The 20,105-nt window shown below is 49.2% G+C and overlaps 1 protein-coding gene across 1 annotated transcript in view; it reads right to left on the bottom strand.

Moving 5' to 3' along the window:
- Positions 1 to 785: 785 nt before the first annotated feature.
- The window catches only part of HADHB (hydroxyacyl-CoA dehydrogenase trifunctional multienzyme complex subunit beta), a 57,725-nt gene continuing 38,405 nt past the window's right edge, over positions 786 to 20,105 (bottom strand). Inside the window, 5 exon segments of the mRNA XM_068279925.1 lie at positions 786 to 1,408; positions 6,625 to 6,789; positions 11,349 to 11,423; positions 15,794 to 15,881; positions 19,037 to 19,084. Of these exon segments, the coding sequence (XP_068136026.1) occupies positions 1,373 to 1,408; positions 6,625 to 6,789; positions 11,349 to 11,423; positions 15,794 to 15,881; positions 19,037 to 19,084 (412 nt within the window). The 3' untranslated portion in view covers positions 786 to 1,372.

The raw sequence follows: 20,105 nt of genomic DNA, 5'->3' as shown, positions 1-20,105 counted from the left end.
AAGAAAGTGATTAAATGGAAAAGAACATTTTTGGTGACATTCAGCAGCAATATTTCTCCGTGAGGGTTTGGTCTGTGAGCAAGTATATAAACTGAACTGAAATGAAAAAAAAAAAGCGAAAATAAACACACTTTTCTCCCGCAAAGTCTAATCATCAATATTTTTCTTCTCTCCTGTGTTGCATTTATCCACCTTGAAACCAGCAGTTATCAAATAGTTTTAATCGCCGTATATACTTGCATATAAGCCAACCCGTGTACAAGCCAAGGTACCTACTTTTCCCTCAGAAACTACGAAAGAGTGATTGACTTTTGTATAAGCCCCCTCCCCAGTATAGCCCCCGCCACAGTAGCCAGATGTGCCCCCAGTACAAGTCATTTCTTCTCCCCATAGCAAGATGTGCCCCAAGTATAATACAGCTGTGTCTAGATATGAGTCAGTGATTGCCACACAGGAAGAATCCCCGATCATTGCACTGCTGACGCGCTGCTCGCGCCACAAGCCAGGGGACATGAGTAGTCTTTAGCAGTGCACTCTGCACCCCATGTTGCAGGGGATGGGGGACACGGACACAGCAGGAAGCCAGCTGACAAGAAAAAGATCACTAGTGCACGATCATCATGCTCCTCTGCCAGTAACGAAACCTGCTCCACCACGCGTTCTGCTCCACTGACTCACATATAAGCCAAGGGGGTAACTTTTTAGCACATTTTTTGTGCTGAAAAATTAGGCTTATACACGAGTATATAAGGTATGAGTTTTTCTCTCAAGGAAACCAAGACAAATTTGCAAATTACATATTTTTATTAATTTTCAAAAACCATCACTGTATTCTGCAGTACCTGCAGGATTGGCGACGCATTTGTTGAAAACTGTTTACTTTTCCAAGAGCCCATATCAAGAAACTGTGTGACCGGCAAGTTTCATTCAGGAGCACAAGCAATAATTCATCTTCATCAACGGCAAGTCCAGATTTCTTCCACAGAAAAGAGGAGAGCAGGGCACGGCCATGGGCACTGTGTTACACCCCAGACAGGGTACGGCCATGGGCCCGATGTTACACCCCAGACAGGGTATGGCCATTGGCACGATGTTACACCCCAGACAGGGTACAGCCATGGGCACGATGTTACACCCCAGACAGGGTACAGCCATGGGCACGGTGTTACACCCCAGACATCGTCGTCAAGAAACAAGCTATTGCATGCAGGACGTTTAGTGCTCTGAGAAAATCAGCATTGTACTGAAAACCGCAGACAAGGCAACTAAAAAATATTTACAATGCGGCAAAATTATCCTCTACAGGAGGCATACAATCTTTATTAGTGCATTGCTCTGGTGCATTGGCTGGAACAGTAAATTAAGTTATATTTTATTGAGGATATGCTTCCACAATCATTCCATGGCCCTAAAACAAAAAACAAACAAAAAAACAACACATTAAAGGGATACAAGGTACTTGTAATCACATCTGTTGGTATATTATAAAGTAAACGCAAAATCAGAAAGCTAGTAATTAACGCACATGCCTGAAAAAAAAATTTCTTTTTACTTTAAGATCTTTTTTTTAAAGATTTTTGCAGGACATACAGATAACGAACTTACATCATATTGCTTACAATGTTAAACAGACACATTTTGACAAGCAGTCATAAGTAGGTGAAAGTCGCGTGAGCAACTACAACAATTCAGCTATTGTCGTGAACCCCGCAAATACACATCAACAAGAGAACATGACCAAAGATACAGTATAAACAGGCTATAATGTATCAAGAGTGGGCCGGCCAGCCCAATGGGTATCTCATAATCCAAAGAGCCCTAATTTGATTAAATATATGGAGTCTAAACTGCAGCTAGTAGGAAATGTTCTCCATATGATAAAGCCACCACAGTTTATTTAGGAGGGCCGAAGGCTTGGGAAGAGGGGCCTTCCAGAATTTTGCAATAAGGCAACGATTAGCCGTGCAAAATACGGCAACCAGTTTATTTTGATGTTTGAAGTGGAGATTTAAAGGGAATCCAAGGTGAGAGTTATATGGAGTTTTCCATATTTATCACTTTTAAACAACGCACATCGACTGGCTGATCTGCTGATTCTCTGCCTCGAATACTAAGTCTGACTGGATTAGCTGCATGCTTGTTTCAGGGTTGTGATTCAGACTCTACTGTCCAGAAAGATGAGCAAGACAGCCAGGGAGTGTGCATTGTTTAAAAGGAAAAATAATATGGCAGCCTTCACGTCTCTCACCTCTGGTTTCCTTTAAGGTACAACCAAACTTTTTTTTATTAGCCATCAGGGTGGGTAAATGAACATCATCAGCATGCAGAAGCTCGTTTCATAGAATAAATAGGTTCACCAGTGCATTACAACTTGCATCTTCTCCTCGCTGGATTCAGCTGGCGGGCAGACCAACGATGTATGACCATGTAACACCCAAACTAACAACACCTACCAGAACACATTTCCCGGCATGTCTGTATTAGGGTAGAAATCATGTATCTACATGGGAAGGCTAGAACTTGTTATTTACAGTAAGTGGGTGGTGAGCAATTGTAAGACCTCAGTCTACTAACAGGAAACTAGCCAGGAAGAGGAAGTCTTAAAAATATGTCATTTGAAAATGTAATTTCCAAAGGTAATACTTAGAAATTAACACAAATCAACAGGATTGTTCTTGGAATTTTAGTAGTGGGCTTTATTCACATATAGAATAGAATAAAAAAAAAAAAAAAAAAAAAAAAGAAGTGTTCCTGAAAATGTGCGGTGCAGTAGTACAGCCCCCTATAAGGCTGCCATTTTATCTCAGCAGTTGCTGAGTAGAGAACGTGTGGTGAAAACAAGGATTCTACAAAAGTGTGATTGAAAAACAAAGAGCGTTTAACAGAATAGAACACTGGCAGCCAGCCACACTGAACCAGCCTGGCAATGATAGTAGATGTAAATAGATTGCCTCAGGTGTGATAAAGAGAGACAGGTGTCTGATAAACAAGAGGGAGGATAAACAGCCAGAATTATCAGCAGAGGAGCCGAGGGAGCGCAGAGACAGGTGCTACAGGTCTATTCATGGCTCTCAGCATGCTGAGGACAGGAGAACACACACACACACACACTGTCTCCACGTGCTCACACACTTCAGTGAATGAGAAATACAAGGAAAGCCAATACTGGGGGGGAGAGAGAGAGAGACCAAGCTGTGTAACACTACTATTACACACACACACACACACACACACACACACACACACACACACACACACACACACACACACACACACACACGATATGACAGCCAATAAGAGAGAGAGGGACAGAGTTGTGCAAAACCAGTATTATAGTACTGTGCCTACACACAAACACACATCACTGAATGAGAAATACAATGACAGCTAACCAGGGTGTTTGTAAATGGTGTGAGCTTTTAATGGGGCAGAGAGCATTTGCTTACCTATGGGGGAGGAGTAGCTTTGTATCCCTCAGTTTGTACGCAGACCTCCATCTTGTCTATCCCTGTGCGGCAATGCATGCTGGGATATGTAATGACATGAATGTACTACATCTCCTAGCATGCAGGAGGTGGCCGGGGCTGCATGACATAACGGTACAGGTACAAGGATAAAGAAGACACATGGCTCACATGTAGGTAAATGAGTGCTTGCTGCCCCATCCTATGAGCCCACGCTATTTACATTTACAACCCTCCCTTAGGGGGAACATTGTCAGATAGGTTTCCTGCACTTGGGAGCACCCAGTTCAGTTTACTTTACTATGCGGTGAGAACCTGCACTGTGAGGGAACAGCTGCCAATTATTACTTATTTACATGTAAATGTTCCCCGAGGAGTGGGAAGGGACAGCTGTGACAGGCAGGGAGCGCTGCCAGTTACAGGAAAGGCTCATCATCCTAATTTATGCTCAAGGTAAAACAACTGCATTATTCTACAATAAAATCTCAGACAGACTAATTGCTGCATAATGAGCCAGGGTGAGACCAGAACCCCCAATTTTAAAGTACACCTGTGATAAGAGGAACAGGTTTTTAGGTAACGCTGAATACACAGAGACTCATCACACACGGGCTTCTCCCTGTTCTGTGCAAAGTACTGACATCACCAGCATGATGGGCAGGGCCGGATTTGTACTTTTTACCGCCCAAGGCCAACTATACCATCTGTATAGTTGTTATCTCTGTGTGACCCAATGAGAATTCTACTTACTTTCCATCATTGGTGTCACAGACAATAGCTATTTTAGTAATACGAGTATAGATTAGAAGTTATGTTTTGAAATTTTATGTTATGTTCGCCATCTCATTAATGATGGACCCATTGCGTCACCATGAGAGTTAGGCTGATGTGTACCTGCAGGATAGAGCTTACAGGTCTTGCAGGGACGACACAAGTGCAGGACAGAGAGTTCAAAGGTTAAATCTGTCCTTGTAGATATGGATGACTGCATAGAACAGCTTTCTGGTCCCTCACTGAGCCACCCCTAAACTTCTGGTGCCCTAGGCCATGGCCTATGCGGCCTTGCCAGAAATCCGGCCCTGATGATGGGAGCTCCCATGCAGCCACAAATAATAAACACAGTGACAATAGGCTATGGGGAAATGTCCTGGTCGTTCAAGATGCAGGTGGCAACACACTTACTAAAATATGCTTTAAAGGAGGGATATTGAAGCTGACATTTATTTCCTTTTAAACAATACCAGTTGCCCGGCTATCCTCTGTCTCAAATACTTTTAGCCATAGACCCTGAAGATGCATGTAGCAGATCAGGTGTTTGTGACTGAAGTGTGACAAGATTAGCTGCATGCTTGTTTCAGGTGTGATTCAGACACTGCTGCAGGCAAATAGATCAGCAGAGCTGCCAGGCAACTGGTAATGTATAAAAGGAAATAAATATGGCAGCCTCCGTATCCCTCTCACTTCAGGTGCCCTTTAAAGAGAATCTGTAATGAAAAAAAATGCCCCAGGGGATACTTACCTCAGGAAGGGGAAGCCTCTGCTCCCTAATGAGGCTTCCCCCGTCCTCCTGTGTAGCCCCGCTCCAGCACTGGCACCCCCCGAAAAATGATGCGCTGTGGCTATATTCACCTTTGGGATCCAGAGCAGGTGCAATACCATCTTACCCCTCGGGCTCCGGGGAAAATAGCCAAGCCTGATTGCATCCGCTCTACTGTGCAGGTGCAAAACGCTCCAGGCCACGTGATCGCCAGTGACGCCCACTCTGCATCTCCGATGGAGGCAATCTCGGGACATCGGAGCTGCCAGGGGCTGTAGGAAGCCCCAGGTAAGCACATCTCGTTTTTTTTATTTCCTCAGACATGTCTTTTAACCACCTTAGCGGTATGGATGAGCTCAGCTCGTCCAGTACCGCCAGAGGGTGCCGCTCAGGCCCTGCTGGGCCGATTTGAATCAAATAAAAAGCAGCACACGCAGCCGGCACTTTGCCAGCCGCGTGTGCTGCCCGATCAACAGGGTCCCCCCAGCCGCCCGAGCCCAGCGTAGCCAGAACAAACAGTTCCGGCCAGCGCTAAGGGCTGGATCGGAGGCGTCTGACGTCAGGATGTCGGCTGACATCCATGACGTCACTCCGCTCGTCGCCATGGCGACAGGAGAAGCCAAACACGGAAGGCTGCTCATTGCAGCCTTCCTTGTTAATTCTGATCGCCGGAGGCGATCGGAGGAACGCCTCCGGAGCGCCCTCTAGTGGGCTTTCATGCAGCCAACTTTCAGTTGGCTGCATGAAATAGTTTTTTTTTAAATTTAAAAAAAACCCTCCCGCAGCCGCCCTGGCGATCTCAATAGAACGCCAGGGTGGTTAAGGGTATGCCAACTACAGTACCAATGCATATGCTCTCTGCCAAAAGACCTTATAGCTTGGCAAGAAAAATGTGTAGAGCATCACCTGCTGGTGGAACTGGCAAAGTGACAGAAATTATGGCAGACATGATCTATAAGTTAAAACTACATGGATACAGCCTTTTCACTTTAAAGGATACCTGAGAAAAACTGGAAATTAAAAATAAAGTGTGTGTGTGTGTGTGTGCGCGTGTGGTGTGTGTTGTGTGCGCGTGGCGCGCGGTGTGTGTGCGTTGTGTGCGCGTGTGGTGTGTGCGTGGTGTGCGGTGTGGTGTGCGCGTGTAGTGTGCGTTTTGTGCGTGGTGTGTGCGTAGTGTGTGTTGTGTGCGTTTTGTGCGTGGTGTGTGCGGTGGTGTGCGTTGTGTGCGTTGTGTGCGTGTGTGATGTACAGATTCTTACCGCACCTCTAATGTGCCAGCGTCCCCGTCCGTTTAGCTGTAAAAGTCCCTGTTTGGTCCAGTGAGTAGGCAAAGTCGGCGCCATCTGACCCAGACTATGCTACACATGCACAGTATGCTCGCTTGGCAGCCCTGCAACCACATTTCCTGGGTGGCTGCTTCTATGCACACACGCTCCCATCTTGCGCTGCGTGTGTGTGTGTGTGTCCGTGCGTGTACAGGTGACGCCAACTTCGCTGCTTCAACGGACCAGACCAGGACATTAATAACTGAATGGAGGGGAGAACTGGCACACAGGAAGTGCGGGGTATCGTTCAAGAAAATGCAGGACCACTGACCAGACACCTCATACAATGAATGCTCACCTGTCCTCCTGCTGCACAGGCCGCTACCAGCCCGTACTGTCCTCCTTCCACCTTCAGTCTGTGGGCGGCGGCCATCACCAGGCGGCAGCCAGTGGCGGCAAAAGGGTGCCCGAGAGACAGAGATCCGCCCCAGTTGTTGAACTTCTCCAGAGGAGGGGCCCCAACCTGCCAGAGAACAGCTTGTTATTAGCAGCTTGTATTAATGCAGAATATATATGCAGAATCCAATAGCTGGAGAAACCGTGTGCAAAATACTGCAACCTTCAAAAACTGAATAAAAAAGTAGCTGTGGACCATGCAGAGAAGCAACACAATGGCCTCAATTCACTAAGCTTTATCAAACACTTTATCAAATGTTTGATAATTTACCTCATGGGTAAAATCTAATTTTGAATTCAATAAGGTGTTATATATTTATCGAATGCTTTATTGATAAAATGTTAAATATATCTATAACACCTCTGTGAATTCAAAACGAGATTTTACCCATGAGGTAAATTATCAAACGTATGATAAAGTGTTTGATAAAGCTTAGTGAATTGAGGCCCATGTCATTTTATTAATAAAAGAAAAAATCACGGGATTCAGGGACCACCATCCAGTATAAATAACACGGGATTCACAAGACCAGGCCCACTACAACATTCGGTTCAGTGACCACGCCCGCTATAGCACAGGGTTCAGGGACCACGCCCACTATAGCACAGGGTTCAGGGACCACGCCCGCTATAGCACAGGGTTCAGTGACCACGCCCGCTATAGCACAGGGTTCAGGGACCACGCCCACTATAGCACAGGGTTCAGTGACCACGCCCGCTATAACACAGGGTTCAGTGACCACGCCCGCTATAGCACAGGGTTCAGTGACCACGCCCGCTATAGCACAGGGTTCAGGGACCACGCCCGCTATAGCACAGGGTTCAGGGACCACGCCCGCTATAGCACAGGGTTCAGGGACCACGCCCGCTATAGCACAGGGTTCAGGGACCACGCCCGCTATAGCACAGGGTTCAGGGACCACGCCCGCTATAGCACAGGGTTCAGGGACCACGCCCGCTATAGCACAGGGTTCAGGGACCACGCCCGCTATAGCACAGGGTTCAGGGACCACGCCCGCTATAGCACAGGGTTCAGTGACCACGCCCGCTATAGCACAGGGTTCAGTGACCACGCCCACTATAACACAGGGTTCAGTGACCACGCCCGCTACAACACAGGGTTCAGGGACCACGCTCACTATAGCACAGGGTTCAGGGACCACGCCCACTATAGAACAGGGTTCAGGGACCACGCCCACTATAGTACAGTGTTCAGGGACCACGCCCACTATAACACAGGGTTCAGTGACCACGCCCACTATAACACAGGGTTCAGTGACCACGCCCACTATAACACAGGGTTCAGTGACCACGCCCGCTATAGCACAGGGTTCAGTGACCACGCCCACTATAGCACAGGGTTCAGGGACCACGCTCACTATAGCACAGGGTTCAGGGACCACGCTCACTATAGCACAGAGTTCAGTGACCACGCCCGCTATAGCACAGGGTTCAGGGACCACGCCCACTATAACACAGGGTTCAGGGACCACGCCAACTATAACAGGGTTCAGGGACCACGCCAACTATAACACGGTTCAGAGACCACACCCGCTATAGCACAGGGTTCAGGGACCACGCCCGCTATAGCACAGGGTTCAGGGACCACGCCCGCTATAGCACAGGGTTCAGGGACCACGCCCGCTATAGCACAGGGTTCAGGGACCACGCCCGCTATAGCACAGGGTTCAGGGACCACGCCCGCTATAGCACAGGGTTCAGGGACCACGCCCGCTATAGCACAGGGTTCAGGGACCACGCCCGCTATAGCACAGGGTTCAGGGACCACGCCCGCTATAGCACAGGGTTCAGTGACCACGCCCGCTATAGCACAGGGTTCAGTGACCACGCCCACTATAACACAGGGTTCAGTGACCACGCCCGCTACAACACAGGGTTCAGGGACCACGCTCACTATAGCACAGGGTTCAGGGACCACGCCCACTATAGAACAGGGTTCAGGGACCACGCCCACTATAGTACAGTGTTCAGGGACCACGCCCACTATAACACAGGGTTCAGTGACCACGCCCACTATAACACAGGGTTCAGTGACCACGCCCACTATAACACAGGGTTCAGTGACCACGCCCGCTATAGCACAGGGTTCAGTGACCACGCCCACTATAGCACAGGGTTCAGGGACCACACCCGCTATAGCACAGGGTTCAGGGACCACACCCGCTATAGCACAGGGTTCAGGGACCACACCCGCTATAGCACAGGGTTCAGGGACCACACCCGCTATAGCACAGGGTTCAGGGACCACACCCGCTATAGCACAGGGTTCAGGAACCACGCCCGCTATAGCACAGGGTTCAGAGACCACACCCGCTATAGCACAGGGTTCAGGGACCACACCCGCTATAGCACAGGGTTCAGAGACCACGCCCGCTATAGCACAGGGTTCAGAGACCACGCCCGCTATAGCACAGGGTTCAGAGACCACGCCCGCTATAGCACAGGGTTCAGAGACCACGCCCGCTATAGCACGGGGTTCAGGGACCACGCCCACTATAGCACGGGGTTCAGGGACCACGCCCACTATAGCACGGGGTTCAGGGACCACGCCCACTATAGCACGGGGTTCAGGGACCACGCCCACTATAGCACGGGGTTCAGGGACCACGCCCACTATAGCACGGGGTTCAGGGACCACGCCCACTATAGCACGGGGTTCAGGGACCACGCCCACTATAGCACGGGGTTCAGGGACCACGCCCACTATAGCACGGGGTTCAGGGACCACGCCCACTATAGCACAGGGTTCAGAGACCACGCCCGCTATAGCACAGGGTTCAGAGACCACGCCCGCTATAGCACAGGGTTCAGAGACCACGCCCGCTATAGCACAGGGTTCAGAGACCACGCCCGCTATAGCACAGGGTTCAGAGACCACGCCCGCTATAGCACAGGGTTCAGGGACCACGCCCGCTATAGCACGGGGTTCAGGGACCACGCCCGCTATAGCACGGGGTTCAGGGACCACGCCCGCTATAGCACGGGGTTCAGGGACCACGCCCACTATAGCACGGGGTTCAGGGACCACGCCCGCTATAGCACGGGGTTCAGGGACCACGCCCACTATAGCACGGGGTTCAGGGACCACGCCCACTATAGCACGGGGTTCAGGGACCACGCCCACTATAGCACGGGGTTCAGGGACCACGCCCACTATAGCACGGGGTTCAGGGACCACGCCCACTATAGCACGGGGTTCAGGGACCACGCCCACTATAGCACGGGGTTCAGGGACCACGCCCACTATAGCACGGGGTTCAGGGACCACGCCCACTATAGCACGGGGTTCAGGGACCACGCCCACTATAGCACGGGGTTCAGGGACCACGCCCACTATAGCACGGGGTTCAGGGACCACGCCCACTATAGCACGGGGTTCAGGGACCACGCCCACTATAGCACGGGGTTCAGGGACCACGCCCACTATAGCACGGGGTTCAGGGACCACGCCCACTATAGCACGGGGTTCAGGGACCACGCCCACTATAGCACGGGGTTCAGGGACCACGCCCACTATAGCACGGGGTTCAGGGACCACGCCCACTATAGCACGGGGTTCAGGGACCACGCCCACTATAGCACGGGGTTCAGGGACCACGCCCACTATAGCACGGGGTTCAGGGACCACGCCCACTATAGCACGGGGTTCAGGGACCACGCCCACTATAGCACGGGGTTCAGGGACCACGCCCACTATAGCACGGGGTTCAGGGACCACGCCCACTATAGCACGGGGTTCAGGGACCACGCCCACTATAGCACGGGGTTCAGGGACCACGCCCACTATAGCACGGGGTTCAGGGACCACGCCCACTATAGCACGGGGTTCAGGGACCACGCCCACTATAGCACAGGGTTCAGGGACCACGCCCACTATAGCACAGGGATCACATCCACTATAACACATGGTTCAAAGACCACGCCCACTATTCCACAGGGTTCAGGGACCACACCCATAATAACACAGGGATCAGAGACCACGCCCTTTATAACACAGGGATCAGATACCACGCCCTCCATAACACAGGGATCAGAGACCACGCCCTCCATAACACAGGGATCAGAGACCACACCCACTATAATGTGGGGTTTAGGGACCACACCCACTAAGTGTTTAGTGACCACGCCCACTATAACACTGGTTCAGGGAAGCCCGAGCCAGCCCAGCCATGATGCAGGGGGCTTAGGAATCACTACCAACATGCATTAAACGGACAGAATAGCAGACAGCTTATCTGTTACACATTGCTGTATCCTGGCCAGTGTAACAAAAGGAGACATAAATGCAGCAACAAGTGTGTATCCTAGCACAGAGATGTGTATCACAGCGTGTGTATCCCAGCACAGAGCTGCGGCAAGGTCAGGACACACAGGTGTGCAAGCAGCGGTACAAGGAGTGATGTGAGAGCACGCCGCACTGCAGTGTAACACATCACAGCTCATTTCAGTCTGTGGCAGTGTAAATACGGCCTCCCTTACAGGCTGGCGGAGCATCGCACTGCTCAGCAAGGAAAACAGATTGTGTTTTAGCAACAGAGGTGGCTCCAGTTGAGTTATGAAGTGGTGATAAATAAATATATAAAAGGAGCAGAGAGAAAGCGTCACCTTTGTCTTGCGGCCCATGTAATTCTGTGCAAACCAGTCGGATTCCATGGCTTTCATGTTGGCCAGGATCTGTCCCTGCAGAACGAGAGAAACACATTATCAGAAAGCGACCCTCTTCATTAGCCCAGGGGGGAGGTGGGCAACTGGTGAAGCATCTCTGGGGAGGCGAGTAGGGGAGCGATGGACTGACCAACCTTGGGGGACACCTGTAAACGTGCTAGACTCTTGGCTGAGGTGGGCCGGACCAACTGCCTCACCCCGACAACACTATAGTCTGAACAGAGCTTTAGGCCCCTTCCACACTTGCTACATTCCATTGCCGTGCATTTATTCTACAACCGCAGCGGTCCTAAAACTTTGCACCGCACGTTGCCGCTACGGTGCAACCATGCAGTGAGGCACACAGTTCAAGCCTTACTGATAATGTTAAGGTGCTCCTCATGCTGTTAACAGGACCGACCTTGTCGAGACCCATCGCTCCACACTCTGATCAAGGGCTTCTACGGTGCAAGTGTGAAAGGGGCCTAAAGGGACACCAGAGCACAACATATATAAAAACATCCCACCCTGTGTATATAATTTTAAACAATGCCCATTGCCTGGCTGTCATGCTGATCCTCTGCCGCTAACACGTTTAGCCATAGACCCTGAACAAGCATGCAGCAGGTCAGGTTATTCTGAATGAAGTATGACTGGATCAGCCACATGCTTGTTTCAGGGGTGTGATTCAGACTCTAGTCAGAACCAGCAACATGTTACGCAACTGGTCTTGTTTAAAAGGAAATAAATATGGCAGACTCCATATCCCGCTCACTTTAGGTGTCTTTTAAAGAGCAGCTGTCAGCCATACTATCTCAGAAATGAAAAAAAACAACACATATATAAGTAGATAAATACTTGCTTTACTTCGATAACAGATGTATTGCACTGTCCATGTTTTAATTTTAGTGATTTTTCTACAGAAAGAAAAAATCCTCCTTATCCTTTCCCGTTTTAACTGAGTCTATTTTGAAGCCAATCCTGATGTCATTTCCTCCCTTACTCTCCCCTGCCTGATTGTGTAGGCATTGCCCGCCCTCCACTATAGAAAGCGCATTGTCTCAGCATGAGAAATATTGACCAATCAGAGAGGAACAGAGGGGTGTGCGTGTGTGGGTGGGTGTGTAGGAGGGAAAGAAGCTTCAGCCAATCAGACTGCATTAGTTAAAGAGAAACTCCGACCAAGAGTTGAACTTTATCCCAATCAGTAGCTGATACCCCCTTTTACATGAGAAATCTATTCCTTTTCACAAACAGACCATCAGGGGGCGCTGTATGACTGATATTGTGGTGAAACCCCTCCCACAAGAAACTGAGGATCGTGGTACTCCTGGCAGTTTCCTGTCTGTGAACCTTGTTGCATTGTGGGAAATAGCTGTTTACAGCTGTTTCCAACTGCCAAAAAAGCATGCAGCAGCTACATCACCTGCCAGCAGTAAAAATGTCACCATGCAATAAATGTCAGAACGTAAATCAGGGATTTAAAAGATATACAATGGGCAAACACTAAATCATTTATACATAATTATTGTAAAAATGTATTACATTATTTTCACTGGAGTTCCTCTAAGTCTGAGGGGAAGTAGACAAGCAGGAAAAAAAAAAAAAAAAAAAAAAACAGACAACCCAGCATGCCCTGCAACCTCTTTTTTTGTGTAAAAAATTTTGTGTGTACCAAATAAGAGTCAGGTAAACTGGGGAATGATCATTTATCAGCAAGAAAAGTAAGAGTGATTTTAACTTTTGGATTGCCTGATTAGCATCCTTATTACTGGTTTACCAGTTAACAATAAAGAATTGATTTTTGATTTTATGCCCGACAGTTACACTTTAAGAAGTCTTAGGGCAAGTCCAGGGAGCCCACTGAGCGCGCTCTTAGGGGCTGCCCCTTTCCAGTCCTACAAGTCCACCAGGAGACACCACATTTCACTTAATTTAGGGAAAGCGTGATTTAAAAGCCACAACAAAAGTTGCAGCTGCGCACCAGTGAGCAGAACCCTGTTTGGTACTGTAGAGATCTCGTCAGCAGTGCAGGCAGAGAGGAGCTGAAAGCAGCTGGCTGTGCCTTTGCATTGAATTGGTGGCTGGATAGTGTAATGGTTAAGGGCTCTGCCTCTGGCACAGGAGACCAGTGTTCAAATCTGGGCTCTGCCTGTTCAGTAAGCCAGCACCTATTCAGTAAGGAGTTCTTTGGGCAAGACTCCTTAACACTGCTGCTGCCTACTATAGTGGCTGCCTGACAAGCGCTTTGAGTCCGACAGGAGAAAAGCGCTATACAAAAAAAGGATTTATTATTAAAGGAATTAAATTATGCTGGGTAAACACTGTGCTTATGGAAATGAATGCCAAGGCCTGACATGTCTGTACTGATGGCATGAGGAGTCAACAGACACACCGGAACATCACAGGGAGCCAATACAAACATCCAGTGACCTTCTGACCTCAGCCCCTCCCCTCCTGCAAGCTCACAATGACGAGGCATGACAAGCACAACCATACCTGCTAATCCCCAGCTTCACATAACTCCTGTACGGCATCACTTTAGTGATATGCAAATCATTCCTTCAGGACTCTGTACTGCCAGGCCTGCATTCAGAACTGCTGGTTTACAGCAAGCCTACTCATGCTACAAAGTCACATCCCCCCACTTGCAGACAGCGGTTTCAGACCCTTTTGGCCTTCATCAGTGTAAGGCATGGATTGATTTGGCTCTGTACTAATGGCCGGTTTACACGGCCTTCTGCCTGGCTTCCAGCGGCGTCCCGTTAGGCGGCGTCTCGTTCAGGGGCTTTCGGCAGCTTCCGGTCGCACGAAGACGCAGCGGTAATCAACGCTGAATGCAGCATGTAGAGCCCAAGGTCGAATGGAACGCGGGGAAAATCGGGATTGAAACGCCGCGTTCACGCAAGCGCTGGCAAACGATACTCACTGCCTGATACAAAACCCTCCTATTCACTTGAATGGGAGCGTTTAACGACGAGACACCGACGCTGGTGGTAAACGTCAGTCAAGCATCCGAGTAAACCGGCCCTAAAGGTGCCCATACATCATTCAATATTGTGGCCCGATCGACTTTCCAATTCAATAATTTTATATAATTGGAAGAGAACCAGCGTCACAATAGTGCCTCCTGATCAATAATCCCATTAATTTCCAATGCATTTCAGGCAACTGATCTCTCTTTTATCAGATTCTATCAGAAAGATATCGGTCTCATATCGGTCTACCCACACATCAGTGATGTATGCACTCCTTAAAGGACAACTGAAGTAAGAGGTATCCGGAGGCTGCCATATTTATTTCCTTTTAAACAATACCAGTTGCCTGGCAGCCCTGCTGATCTATTTGGCTGCAGTAGTGTCTGAGTAACACCAGAAACAAACATGCAGCTAAACTTGAGTTAGATGTGACAATGTCAGAAACACCTGATCTGCTGCATGCTTGTTCAGGGGCTGTGGCTAAAAGTATTAGAGGCAGAGGATCAGCAGGGCTGCCAGGCAACTGGTATTGCTTAAAGTAAACCAGAGACAATATAAAAGTTTTATACATACCTGGGGCTTCCCCTCCAGCCCCATGTGCACGGATCGCTCCCATGCCTCCTTCCTCAGTCTACCACCAGAGAGATACGTAGAGGGCACACTGCTCCTGTGCAGACTGGCTGAAGTTATGGGACCCGGTACCGGCGCCGCAGAAGACGGAGGACGGCGGCGTGGGAGCGATCCGTGCGGATGGGGCTGGAGAAAGCCCCAAGTATGTATAAAAGTTTAACTATATATCATCTCTGGTATACTTTAAAGGAAATGTCCGAGCTGCAAAAAAACAAAAACACATCTACTTACCTGGGGCTTCCTCCTTCCCCAGCAGCTGATCTGGCCCTCGCCGCAGCTCCGCTTCCAGAAGCTGGCCCAGGATCCCCTCTGTCCGTAATGACAACCAGGTTGGGATCTCCTACGCCTACACGAGAGCCATTGTCAATCACGTCCGCGTGGTCTGGAGTGTACTGAGCAGGAGCAATGGTTCACTGGCTGGAAGCGGAGCAGCGGCGAGGGCCAGCTCAGCTGCTAGGGGCTGGAGGAAGCCCCAGGTAAGAAGATGTTTTTTTTATTTTTTTTTGCAGCTCGGACATTTCCTTAAAAAAGAAATATCTGGAAGCCTCCATATCCCTCTCATTACAGTTGTCCTATAAGACTTATGAAGTAAGCCTTGTACACACGTAAGATGGTTCTCGACTGAAACAACCAGTCTGGGCAACGCTGACCATCCTTAGGAAGCGTTTTTAGTCGTTTTTCGGTACCATAAAATTTGTTGGTTTTTTGTTTTGTTTAGAGAAGGTTAAAGGAAAACCTCAGCAAGTTTGACAGTTTACAAGCGGAAAGGAAGGCTCCAGAAATATATCTGTAACTTACAGCGAAGGCTTCATGGAATTCAAAGACATCAATGTCGGCCAGCGCCAGTCCGGCCTTCTCCAGCACTTTCGGGGTGGCGTAGGTGGGGCTGCAATGAAAAATACACAAACATATACTAACTGTAATTCCAAGGAAAAGTTTTTGTTTCGTGTTCAGCATAGTCCAATAAGGAATTAAAACTCCTTTTTGGAATTTTTGTTTGGCTGTTCTGTGTTCTCATCATGACGTCCTCTTCAGACAGCGGGGAAATCTCTGTAGGTGTGACAGGCACAGTACAGGCCCTTTTCCCTTAGTAGCGTTTTGCAGTACGATCGCTTGCAAACTGTAAAACTCTATGTACTTCAAGAGAGCCCCTGTTGGCTACTTACCTCGGGAGAGGAAAGCTTTTGGAACCTAATAAGGCTTCACCCGTCCTCCTGTGTCGAACGAATCCAGGGCTGGGACCCCCAGGCAGTAGCAGCAGGTATTTACCTTTGGGATCTAGCGCAGGCGCATTACCACCTTCCCCCTTGGGCTCCGGCAGAAACTGCAGAGCCCGTTCGGGTCCATTCTACTGCCGGAGACCGAGCGGGAAGATGGTGCTGGAGCCGGAGTCTGCAGATCCAGTTCTGCTCCATAAGAGATGTACAGAGTGACTGTAATGAGCTTTGGATTAGGGCTACTGCAGAGGATGAGGGACGCCTCATTAGGATCCAGAGCCCTCCCCCTCCTGAGGTAAGTACCCCCAGGGGCACCTTTTTCTTTACAGATTCTTTTTAAAAATGAAAGTAATCCATGGAGAACATTTCCATCATTGCAATGCCCTAGTGATGCACTTTTTCCCCATCACAATACAAAGTATAGAGGCACAGGAAGATCGCACAACAATCATGCCACTATGGGATTTTTCACGATCTGGAAACCCAAAATATTTTTCCATCTGGTGGTGGGAAAAGAGCAGTTTCTTGGTGGAAAAAGGCCCTAATGGAATAAAACAAGTTTTGCAGCGAGGTGTACAGCTAGACTTCCAAACTAGTTTTACTTTTCTGCGCCCAGGATCAGCACCTTTCATATTAACCAGTTCAGGATTCTGCGTACGCTTAAAGGGACACTTAAGTCAAACAAAAAAAAAAAATGAGTTTTACTCACCTTGGGCTTCCAATAGCCCCCTGCAGCTGTCCGGTGCCCTCGCCGTCTCCCTCCGATCCTCCTGGCCCCGCCGGCAGCCACTTCCTGTTTCGGTGACAGGAGCTGACAGGCTGGGGACGCGAGTGATTCTTCGCGTTCCTGGCCACAATAGCGCCATCTATGCTGCTATAGCATATATAACATACCATATAGCAGCATAGAGGGTGATAATGTGTCTGGGAACGCGAAGAATCACTCGCGTCCCCAGCCTGTCAGCTCCTGTCACCGAAACAGGAAGTGGCTGCCGGCGGGGCCAGGAGGATCGGAGGGAGGCGGCGAGGGTACCGGACAGCTGCAGGGGGCTATTGGAAGCCCTAGGTGAGTAAAACTCATTTTTTTGGTTTGACTTAAGTGTCCCTTTAAGTACGCCCCTGAATCCTGAAGTGGATTCCATGGAAACACGAGCGGCCGTTCCATGTCAGCTCACGGGGGGTGTCTCCGTGAACACCCTGCGAGCCGATCGGCGGCTCGCAGGGTAAATGTAAACACACGGGGAAGATCTTCCCCTGTGTTTACATATATACGGCGCTGTGGCGCTGTAGAGGAGATTGGCGATCCCCGGCCTCTGATAGGCCGGGGATCGCCGGCATCTGATAGGCTAAAGCCTATCCCATCAAGCGCAGGACGGAAATCCGTCCTGCGCCGCTCACAGAGGAAGGGAGAGGGAGGGAAGGAGGCCAGGAAGTGATGCGGAGGGGGGCTTTGAAGAGAGCCCCCCCCGCAAGCAGCCGGCGGCGATCAGACCCCCCCCAGCAGGACATCCCCCTAGTGGGGAAAAAAGGGTGGCAGTCTGATCGCCCTGGCTGCTAGCTGATCGGTGCTGCGGGCTGGAGAGCCCATGCAGCACCGATCAGCAAAAAACCCGTGGTACAGAAGTGGTTAAAGCTGCAAAATTCCATGAAGTTCCCACGCTGCTATAATAAACTAACATATATAAGCATCCTGGAGTCGGGGTTTTGCTTTAACTTACCAGCAATTCACATGGATGGCTGGCCTGCATGCTAGCCATGTGCTTCAGTTGCTGATCTGCTGGGCAATGAGCACCATCTGGTGGCTTGGTAGTGTAACTAAATGGCAATGTTTTCAAGCACAGAGGTCACAGTGGTTGACGTGTGATGTGGTTACTGTTCGGTAGAAAACTGCCTCACGTCATGACTAGCAGGCGGCTGCTACACACTCATGCGTGGGACAGGTGCTTCCCATGCTGAAAGCTTGCAAACGCCTGACAGATCCACGGGAGTAGCTGGAAGGCTGTGAGCCCACCTCTCTCTGCTGCCTGTGTGAATACAGCCTGAGTAAGGGGAGTCCTGCTGCAGTCCAGCTCAGACGCCACATGTCACAGGTTCTCTGCCACCGGGTAACTGAGTGTTAACACCTGGTGCTACAACTACTGCCTTCGGCTCCATTTTAGGGCCTGCACACACTGCTGCGCTTGCACTGCCCTTTTAAAATTGCATGCGTTATTTTAATCGCAAGGTCTTTTGAAAAATTTGGAAAATCGTGAAGACCTGTACACACTGGTGTGATGCAATTTTTCTATTTTCATGAAGGCTTTGCGCTTAAAAGACGCAGTGCAAGCGCAGCAGTGTGTACAGGCCCTGAATTGCACTGGCACACGGGATGCTGAACAGCTCGGTAAGCGCAATTCAGTCATCCGTCTGAAAGAGGACCACCCCAAAAAACAGTCTTACCACTGCAGCCAATCGCCCTCCAGGAGGTGGAGCTTGTGATATCACTGCCACAGTCTTGTATAGCCCCGCTCCCTGCCTACCTCCCACTCTGAGAAGACAGATGAGGATGTCGCTTTGTGTACAACCCCTAGTGTAACATGTACACAATCCCTGGTCTTGAGCGTGGTCACATGGGGTCACAGGTCATGCACACATGGTGAAAGTGTCAGAATATCAGACTGGCATAATAGATTCTGGAGTTCCCAGAGCAGTTTATCAGAGGCGAGAAGGGCGAGTATCTGACAAGCCTTGAAGTTCACGGTGTGAGTGTTTTTTTATTGCAGCGTTGTTCAGCTGTCACTCTATAATATAACAATATGCTACTGGAGTATGCAGCAATACTCACCCAAGCAGGAGCTGGTCTTTGGGATCCTGGGACACGTAGACGAAATCCCTGCAGGTAAGAAACAAGATGCATAAATCACAGGAGTCTGTAGTGAAAACAGAATAATCACTGCACTGCCCGGGCGCAATGTACTCCTGGCTGGCTTGTAAAATCAGATGACAACCATATAAAAAAGAAACACAGCTGAGAGAGGCTTCTGCAGCAGCACATGACACGTCCAGTACAGCGAGTTCTGTGATTCCGCAGAGTGATGCCATGTCCTTGTCGTGCCAGTGCATCTCTCCTATCCACAGACAGGACTGCAGCACCTGTTGCGTTTCCTGTTTTCACCAGCAGTCCTGGCTGCCACAGATCAGGCATAAGGCAATGTTTATGCCAGCCAGGACAGTCAGAGGAGGCCCCAGAACTATGACAGTTACCATGGCTGAGCTGTGAAGGATACAGCCACTTATGACATACAGAAGGAGGCCTCTCCCTGCTGAACCTATGAAAGTCCCTGCATGTAAAGCACTGTTGAACTAGTCAGCACTATATTAAGGAAGCAGTTTTTAAAGGAGACTTCCAGAATGTGTATGAATTAATAAAAGCATCCTCTTGATGCTCCAGAAAATACATTTTACCATGAAGTGTCTGTAGTGAAGAGTAAGACCACTGGACAAGTTAAAGGAGCACTACAACGAAAAACTGTAAAATTTAAAATATGTGCAAACATATACAAGTGAGAAGTACATTTTTCCAGAGTAAAATGAGCCATAAATTACTTTTCTCCTATGTTGCTGCCACTTACAGTAGGTAGTAGATATCTGATAGAAGCGACAGGTTTTGGACTAGTCCATCTCTTTATAGGGGATTCTCAGGGATATATTTATTTTCAAAAGTACTTAGCGAATGGCAGTTGCTCTGTCCAACTGCCAAAAAACTGTGTAGCGAGCAGGGAAGCTGGCCAGCATCATTGTTTAAATCCTTTTTCAGGAACATCTTTATAAAGAATAAAAGCCTTGCTGATAATTCCCTATGAAGAGATGGACTAGTCCAAAACCTGTCACTTCTGTCAGATTTCTACTGCCTA

Source organism: Hyperolius riggenbachi, chromosome 4 (assembly GCF_040937935.1).
Source record: "Hyperolius riggenbachi isolate aHypRig1 chromosome 4, aHypRig1.pri, whole genome shotgun sequence".
NCBI lineage: Eukaryota > Metazoa > Chordata > Amphibia > Anura > Hyperoliidae > Hyperolius > Hyperolius riggenbachi.
Note: the sequence above shows the minus strand (reverse complement) of the source record. Positions and strands in the feature narration are given on the sequence as shown.